The sequence below is a fragment of the Oncorhynchus kisutch genome, linkage group LG4 (genome assembly GCF_002021735.2).
Source record: "Oncorhynchus kisutch isolate 150728-3 linkage group LG4, Okis_V2, whole genome shotgun sequence".
Lineage (NCBI taxonomy): Eukaryota > Metazoa > Chordata > Actinopteri > Salmoniformes > Salmonidae > Oncorhynchus > Oncorhynchus kisutch.
This window is the reverse complement of record NC_034177.2, coordinates 78,385,430-78,394,215: the sequence shown is the minus strand read 5'-3', so window position 1 is coordinate 78,394,215 and position 8,786 is coordinate 78,385,430. Positions and strand designations below refer to the sequence as shown.

The 8,786-nt window shown below is 44.6% G+C and overlaps 2 protein-coding genes across 5 annotated transcripts in view; one reads left to right on the top strand and one right to left on the bottom strand.

Moving 5' to 3' along the window:
* Window positions 1–2,318: 2,318 nt before the first annotated feature.
* On the bottom strand, window positions 2,319–3,701 carry LOC116374031 (MORN repeat-containing protein 2-like). Its single transcript, XM_031823716.1, has 2 exons — window positions 2,643–3,701; window positions 2,319–2,527 (listed from the first exon to the last, which is right to left on the bottom strand). Exons 1-2 carry the CDS (start codon window positions 2,771–2,773, stop codon window positions 2,419–2,421), a joined length of 240 nt encoding a protein of 79 aa, XP_031679576.1. The 5' UTR covers window positions 2,774–3,701; the 3' UTR covers window positions 2,319–2,418.
* dhx57 (DEAH (Asp-Glu-Ala-Asp/His) box polypeptide 57) overlaps window positions 3,687–8,786 on the top strand; it is a 13,979-nt gene continuing 8,879 nt past the window's right edge. The window contains exons 1-8 of one of the 4 annotated variants that reach the window (XM_031823712.1): window positions 3,687–3,761; window positions 4,428–4,467; window positions 4,620–4,856; window positions 5,041–5,364; window positions 6,237–6,428; window positions 6,616–7,705; window positions 7,897–8,018; window positions 8,247–8,442. In XM_031823712.1, the coding sequence (XP_031679572.1) occupies window positions 4,657–4,856; window positions 5,041–5,364; window positions 6,237–6,428; window positions 6,616–7,705; window positions 7,897–8,018; window positions 8,247–8,442 (2,124 nt within the window). In that variant the 5' untranslated portion in view covers window positions 3,687–3,761; window positions 4,428–4,467; window positions 4,620–4,656. Of the gene's footprint in view, window positions 3,762–4,388; window positions 4,468–4,619; window positions 4,857–5,040; window positions 5,365–6,236; window positions 6,429–6,615; window positions 7,706–7,896; window positions 8,019–8,246; window positions 8,443–8,786 lie in introns of all 4 variants that reach the window. The other 3 variants (XM_031823714.1, XM_031823713.1, XM_031823715.1) reach the window with 3 other exon arrangements.

The following is an 8,786-nucleotide window of genomic DNA, read 5'->3' as shown; positions in this document are numbered from 1 at the left end:
CACCCCCGGCCCTCCCCTCCACACCCATATCAACAGTCCCGGGCACTCCAAGCTAGCTGAAAGGGGGAAGGACCAACATCCGTGAACTAAAGCGTAGGCAAAGTCATGTCCAGTCCTCTTTCTCTGAGAAAGGCCCAGCCTGCCTTATATCATTAGGCTATAGCCTGGAACAGCAAATTGACAAGGGGCAGTGCTGCTCTGACCTATGCTTGCTTTGTCAGAGGGGTAAACAATTTAACTCCAAACTCCAAAATAAAAGGAAACAAAGTTATCTATGCTCTCTCAGCAGATGTTTGATGATTTACTGAAGAGATACTTATAGGCATAACCTTACTTACTTACATAACCTTAATCTTACCGATCCTCGACTTCGGAGATGTAATTTACAAAATAGCCTTATCTTTGCCAGGTCGCAATTGTAAATGATAACTTGTTCTCAACTTGCCTACCTGGTTAAATAAAGGTGAAATAAAAGATCCCATGGCACATATCGTAAGAGTAGTGGTGTTAACCCCGGTGTCCTGGCTAAATTCCCAATCTGGCCCTCAAACCATCACGGTCACCTAATAATCCCCAGTTTACAATTGGCTCATTCATCCCCCTCCTCTCCCCTGTAACTATTCCCCAGGTCGTTGCTGTAAATGAGAATGTGTTCTCAGTCAACTTACCTGGTAAAATAACGGATAAATAAATAAAAAATAACCAACACATGTGTTATTGAGAAATTCGTCACATAACTGAATTAGGCTAACAAAGTTAACACCAGATGCAGACATTAAGCATAGACACTGTATACCCTGGTATACATTCTACCACACACTATACTGTGTCATGGTAAATGGTGGGAGTAAAAATACATTCTTGTTGGCATTCCAGAAACAGAACATTCATTGATGGATTCCTCCACTGATGTAGATTACTATGCTGATTATAAACAGTTAAAGCTGCAATATATAACTTTTTGGGCGACCTGACCAAATCCACATAGAAATGTGAGTTATACATCTGTCATTCACACTGAAAGCAAGTCTGAGAAGTGGTAGATCTGTTCTGTGTGCACTATTTCTAAGCTTCCCGTTCTTAAGTTCAGTATTTGCTTCTTTTACTTTGGTTTCGTACACCAGTTTCAAACACCTGAAAATACAATCTTTTTGGTTATGGAAAAGTTAATTCACAAGCGGTTTAGAAGGCACAATGATTCTTCACACAATGACTGCTTGTTTTGTCACATAAACTGAAACTAGGCGAACTATTAGAATTTTAGCAACCAGGAAATGGAGGAGAGATGTATGCATAGTGCATCATTAAAAGATTGCAGTAGTGGAAAAAGTTCTATATACTGTAGCATTGGTTAACTGAGGCTTACACAGACACACTGACTGTGTTTCATCACCTCTACTGAGGACTTTTGTCTGAGTGACTCCAAGTAAGAGAAATATCTCATTCATTGCATGGTGCCATGAGGAGTTTACCACACTGTCATATACTCACTGACTACTTCAGTCTTTGCTACAGGCATAAATCTTGAAGAGACCATGAAGAGACTCATTGCAGGAGTTTTATGGGAAGAACAAGGACATTGTATGTGCCGTTTTATTAGGTGCCTTTAAAATCTCCCTCTCACTGGAGTCTAACTTTGTTCTTTTGAATATGTGTTATGTACAGTTGAAGTTGGAAGTTTATATACACCTTAGCCAAATACATTTAAACTCAGTTTTTCGCAATTCCTAACATTTAATCCTAGTAAAAATTCCCTGTCTTAAGTCAGTTAGGATCACCACTTTATTTTAAGAATGTGAAATGTCAGAATAATAGTAGAGAGAATAATTTATTTCAGCTTTATTTCTTTCATCACATTCCCAGTGGGTCAGAAGTTACATACACTCAATTAGTATTCGGAAGCATTGCCTTTAAATTGTTTGTTTTCCTGAGGTCTTGGCTGATTTCTTTTGTTTTTCCCATGATGTCAAGAAAAGAGGCACTGAGATTGGAGCTAGGCCTTGAAATACATCCACAGGTACACCTCCAATTGACTCAAATGATGTCGATTAGCATATAAAAAGCTTCTAAAGCCATTACATAATTTTCTGGAATTTTCCAAGCTGTTTAAAGGCACAATCAACTTAGTGCATGTAAACATCTGACCCACTGAAATTGTGATATAGAGAATTTTAATTGAAATAATCTGTCTGTTAACAATTGTTGGACAAATGTATGGTGTCATGCACAAAGTAGATGTCCCAACCGACTTGACAAAACTATAGTTTGTTAACAAGAAATTTGTGGAGTGGTTGAAAAACAAGGTTTAATGACTCCAACCTAAGTGTATGTAAACTTCCGACTAACTGTATATTCAATAAATGCTCATAAAATGTAAGAAATAAATGACGAATTAGAGTTATGTTATCTCACATCATGTCATGGGTACATGTGGAGATTAAGTTTCAAGCCAGGAGCTGCCTTGTTGTGAATGCCTCCAGTCCAAACAAGTCCCAGAGAATCTGTGAACTTCCCATCACCCTCCAACCTAGTCAAAAACAACAAATAGAGCTATAGTTAGCCATAGGCCTAGCCTAACATTCACTACTAGCCTATATCTACATATGACAGGAAAAGTGAACATGCTAAAGTCATGGGTTTACCTGTTCTTGCTGTTGCAATATTTGGTCCCATCAGGGAATCTGTATGTCCCAGTGCCGTGGTACATGTTGTCTTTAAAGTCTCCTTCATACATTGCCCCAGAGGGATGCTCCAGAGTCCCTCTGCCTTCCATATGGAATAGAGGGAGCACTGTCCACTCACAGCAGAGTACCCACCCTGAAATTATGTTTGCCTATGCCACTCCTCACCACAAATTCCTCTGGGGACCTGCAGCACTCACCTTCTGGTGATGACATCCCACAATATATATAGCTGGTTATAACATGTGGTTCTAACAGTTCAAATCAAAAATATAATGTTACTCTGTCAATATGATGTGAGGATTTCCCATATCTGTCACCATTCTGGAAAATATAGGATACTTTCAAACTGCGTTCCTCTGAAATGAAATATATGAGTGTAGTTCAAAACTGCTGATACATAGGATAATAGTTAGCCTAAAGCACAAAAATGTACAATATTTAGGATATACATAGGATGGTCTGTGAAGTCTGGTCTGTACCTTTGCTTTCTGTGGCCTTTCTTCTCTGCAGGAAAAACACTTCATTAATAATGACATTATAAGGAACAGAGTGAATGGAATGGCATCAAACCATGTGGTTGATGTATTTGATACCATTCCACTTATTCTGCTACAGCCATTACCACGATCCCATCCTCCCCAATTAAGGTGCTACCAACCTCCTGTGGTAGCTAGATAGCTAACTAGCCAGTAAAACCTAACTCCACGATGTACTTCACATCAACTGACCGTCAAGTACACCGTGGAGTTTTACTTGGCTAGCAACTCACCTGACATTTTTGTGATGCTTTGACAATTTACTTAATGTTGAGTCATTAGCTGGCTTGCTAACTTTAGCTGGCTGTCAAGACAGTCTACACATTTGGGATGTGTTGCTCGTTCAAACATGACTATATTTTACACTCTTTTCGTGCTGGTCCAGCTGATTTTGTTGCACTCTGCACTTCCCTAAACGTTGTGTTACCATGGCAACTCTAAAGTTCTACAACTTTCAACGGAAAAGAAACTTTGACCTCTGATTCCTTAACCAATGAGAGAGAAGCTGAATTTGCCGGTGGACCGATCAGCTTTGTGTCAGGTTTGTACATGTTCTTCGGTCTCTGGCTAAATAAACTGTTATTTGTCTCTCTTATGTGTTTTTTTTCCTCGACCGTTCGTAGATTGTACCTTTTTTTAAGCAAAAGCTTTCACTAAATGTCCCTTCGCCCATAAAGAAATAAACAATGTTTTCTACCAACCTGCCGGTAGCTAGGCTAACTATTTAGCTAGCTAACGTTAACGGTAGCTAGCATGGCTACTGACTAGCCATCTTCAGTACAAGCTGACTGTTAAATGTACTGTTGATTCATTCTATTCAATTATCTCGTTTGCCCACAACCCATTGCGTTTTACGAACTAAACACGATGTAAACGTGTTTTGTCAGCCAGAAAGTACAACTTTAGCTACCCAGTTCTCCCGTTTAAGGCACCGTCACCGTGCCTTGTATAATTATGGCCACCGGCGCCGTATGTGTCATTGAACTAAAAAACTGAAGCCCAGAGTAGGAAGTGAAGTCAGCAACTGCAAAACAACCGAGTGCTACAGTAATGCAAGAAGTATGTCCGGCGCATAATAACATAGTTACCTGGTAATGTGTTATGCTATTGAATAGTCAAAGGCTCGTTGCAAACTACATCTGGTATTAGACTGCATCTCTCTCTACAGTTGTCGACAACTGTATCTTCCTCTCATCCTCTCATTCAGCACAGGTCAGAAGCAGGTGTCAAATGCCATTGCATTGAAGGTATGTGTGGTGACTATGCACTTAGTTTTGTGTAGACCTTATTCATGAAATAGACACACATTTAAACTCTAGATGCTTTCCAACCCTGAGCAGGGTTGACACCACAGCACTAATAATGTACCTCTTGATTTATCTGCTTTTGTTCTCTTCAGGTGTGATTGTACTTTGGATTACAGAAAGAGACTTGAAATGAGTGGAAGAAGGAGGGGGCAGCCCAACAGAGGTGGAGGGCGATTTAACAAGCCCAGAGGAGGAGGAAGAGGGAGGGGAGGAGGAGGAGGAGGTGGGGGAGGAGGAGGAGGAGGAGGAGGAGGTGGAAAGGCAGCTAGTGGTGGCTGGGATGACGGTGATGATTTCAGTCTTGATTTTGGACCCAGTCGCTCAAACAGGTACAGTGTAATTACATTTACATTTTAGTAATTTAGCCAACGCTCTTATCCTGAGCATTTGTCTTAAGATAATTAGTTAGCTACTAGAGTAGTCATGCTTGCTCTGATCCTTTGAAATGTGGAATAAGCCTGAATAATTAACTTATTTCTCTCATCTCTCTCATCTCTCTTTCTCTATCCACAGGCCCACCTCGGGCAGAGGAAGGGGTGGGGGCAGCGGGGGTAGCAGCAGAGGTAGAGGAGGAAGGGGAAGGAGCACTGGTGGAGGGAGGGGTAGAGGTGGCGGAGATAGGGGTAGGGGAAAGGTTAATGGTAGGGGTTTACCCAAATCCCTAATTAGCGAGAGACCTCGGCCTAGGCTGCTGGATGACGACAGGCCTCGCCTCAGGCCTGAGATGATGGGCAACATGCCCATGCAGAAGATCTTCATGACCAATGAGAACCAGGAGCAGGTGAAAGAGCTGCTGAGAGAGCTGCAGACCCAGGACTACGACGATGAGCCATATGAGTGAGTGTTCTCAAAACATACTGTGAGAGACTGTCCACTGGAGTGCCTTTAGAACACTGGGGTGCCTTTAGAACACTCCTTTAGAACACTGGGGTACCTTTAGAACACTCCTTTAGAACACTGGGGTGCCTTTAGAACACCTTTAGAACACTCCTTTAGAACACTGGGGTGCCTTTAGAACACTCCTTTAGGACACTGGGGTGCCTTTAGAACACTCCTTTAGGACACTGGGGTGCCTTTAGAACACTCCTTTAGAACACTGGGGTGCCTTTAGAACACTCCTTTAGAACACTGGGGTGCCTTTAGAACACTCCTTTAGAACACTGGGGTGCCTTTAGAACACTGGGGTGCCTTTAGAACACTCCTTTAGAACTGGGATGCGTTTAGAACACTCCTTTAGAACACTGGGGTGCCTTTAGAACACTCCTTTAGAACACTGGGGTGCCTTTAGAACACTCCTTTAGAACACTGGGGTGCCTTTAGAACACTCCTTTAGAACACTGGGGTGCCTTTAGAACACTCCTTTAGAACACTGGGGTGCCTTTAGAACACTGGGGTGCCTTTAGAACACTCCTTTAGAACTGGGATGCGTTTAGAACACTCCTTTAGAACACTGGGGTGCCTTTAGAACACTCCTTTAGAACACTCCTTTAGAACACTGGGGTGCCTTTAGAACACTACTTTATAACACTGGGGTGCCTTTAGAACACTGGGGGACTGTATAATATTAGAATCATTGGTTTGTGTTCAGGGATGGTGTTTTCTTCTCGGTAGAGATTTGTTTAGTTGCACTGGGATGTATCAGATGTCACCTTGTTGACCCGAATAGACTAATAACATCACGTGATCTTATCCCACCTTTCCTTTCTCAGTGAAGAAGAGGAGTATGAGGAAGAGGAGGAGTATGATGAGCTGGATTATCGGGAGGAAGGGCAGTTCTGGAACACCCATGATGAGCCTGTTGAGAGTGCAGAGAGCCCCGTCTTTGATCCTGACTCTGAGGATGAACGGCGGCCCACTCCCGAGCCAGTCATAGGACTGTTTGCCATAGGAAAGCTCTGCAGGTATCAACACCACTTAGATTCAGACTTAACCTTCTGTACCCATCTCAGCTGTAATGATATGTCAGGGTGGGATATTTAGTGACACTTTTTAAATTGTTTAGGAAGGGGGTTGCTTCCAGTCATTTTGATGAATGTGTCATGTCTTGATGTGTCGTTTCTAACATCCCTCCCTCGGCGTTGTGTGTAGGTATGGTTTCGACCGGGAGCGCAGCAAGCAGGCCCTGGAGACAGGTGTTGGGGAGGTGGGAGCCACCATGGAACAGCTGCTCCTCCAGGTCTTCTCTGAGCGCTACGGCCCCAAAGCTGTCTCACCCGATGGCCTCCAAGGGGCGCCCATGGACGAGTGCCTCACCCAGAGACAGGAGGAGGCCTTGGCCCTCACCGCCATCTACGGCGACCGCTTCACTGAGCGCATCGCCAACAGCGTTTGGACTGTCACTTTGGACCCCGACTTCCTGGCTGACATTGCAGGAGGAAAACAGAATGCGTCTGCTCGTACCGACAACTCCGTTCAAATTAGGGACGTCTGCAGCTTCTACCTAAAGGGTGCCGGCTGCAGGTTTGGAGCTAAGTGCAAGTATAAGCACCAGATGCCCACCAAGGGAACATCTTCGGGCCCTCAAGACCCTGTGGGAGCCAGCCAACCTGGGTTCAGCAGCTACTCCTCTCCAGAGTACGTGCTGGAGGTCCGCTTCCCTAAAGGTAACCGCTACCCCTTCCAGGCCCCTGTCGTGGCCTTCAGCACTAACGATGAGACCATAGGGGCCGCAGCCAGGCTGAGTGTCACAGAGCATCTGTTCGGGGAGGCCTTGGCTGCAGCGAAGGAGGGGGAGCCCGTGGTCTACACCCTGATCACTTGCTGCGAGGACGAGGCCACCATGAAGGAGCTGCTGTCAGTCACGCATCATAAATACAGCTCCCTGCCCCCTGTGGTAGTGGCTCCACCCCCTGCTGCTGTTGCCATGACGAAGAGCAAGAGTGGGAGGAGCAACACGGCATCACATGTGGAGAGCAAGAGTAGTACGAACATCAACAGAACTACCCCAACTAACAGCACCGCCAACAGCAGCACTGCCCCAACTAACAGAACAAGCAGCCACAGGATACAGCAGGCCACAGAAGACTTGGAGGAGGAGGAGGATGAGGAAGGAGTGGTGGTTCCTCAAACCGAGAGCTATGTCAACCTGAGGAAGAAGATGGTGAAGAGACATGAAGAGAGGACAGGGAGCCAGCAAAAGGAGAATGCCAAACTGTGTCGAGAGTTCAGGACAAAACAGGTAGAGTAGAGAACGTACTTCATTCTGGGCTGTTACAACAGTACAAGAGGGACAGTTGTCGACAACTGTATCTTCCTCTCAACCTCTCATTCAGCACAGGTCAGAAGCAGCAGCACTCCCTAAGGATGATATGTGAATGTCTGTTCTTTTTTCTCCATCTAATCCCCTCTTACTGTTCCTTTCTCTGCCAGTCATCCAGGCGCTTCACCTCCATGTTGCAGCAGAGACAGAAGCTGCCTGCTTGGAATGAGAAGGAGAACATCCTGGACCTGTTGGACAACTGCCAGGTGCTGGTGGTCAGTGGCATGACTGGGTGAGTCAGTGACAGGCCTGAGTCCACTGCAGCACAGCACACTGTGGCCAATATGGTATATTTCTAGGACCATTTTCAGTATTTGCATCAATCTGGAAAGTAAAATCTAGTAATTAGTTACAGACAATTGTTTGTGTGGAATGCCACAGATGTTACTAGGGATGTTACATTTTGCAGTGTTCTGTTTTTGGTGTTAATATATGGTGTCTTTATGGTGGTCTTGTACAGGTGTGGTAAGACCACCCAGATCCCTCAGTTCATTCTGGATGCATCTCTGAGTGGGCCTACTGACCAGGTGGCTAACATCATCTGCACCCAGCCCCGCCGTATCTCTGCCATCTCCGTGGCTGAGAGGGTGGCACAGGAGCGGGCAGAACGCCTCGGTAACTCAGTGGGTTACCAGATCCGCCTGGAGACTGTCAGGGTCAGTGGAACTCAATGTTGTATTTCTCTCTCTCTCTTTCTCTCTCTCTCTCTCTTTCTCTCTATTTCTCTCTCTCTCTCTCATATTTTCTCTCTCTATCTCTCTCTCTCATATTTATCTCTCTCTCATATTTCTCTCTCTCTCTCTCTCTCATATTTCTCTCTCTCTCTCTCTCTCATATTTCTCTCTCTCTCTCTCCTCTCTCTCTCTACATATTTCTCTCTCTCTCTTTCGATCTCTCTCTCGTGCACTCCTATTTTCTCTCTTTCTCCTCCTCTCTCTCTCGTCTCTCTCTCATATTTCTCTCTCTCTCTTTTCTCTCTCTCTCTCTCATATTCTCTCTT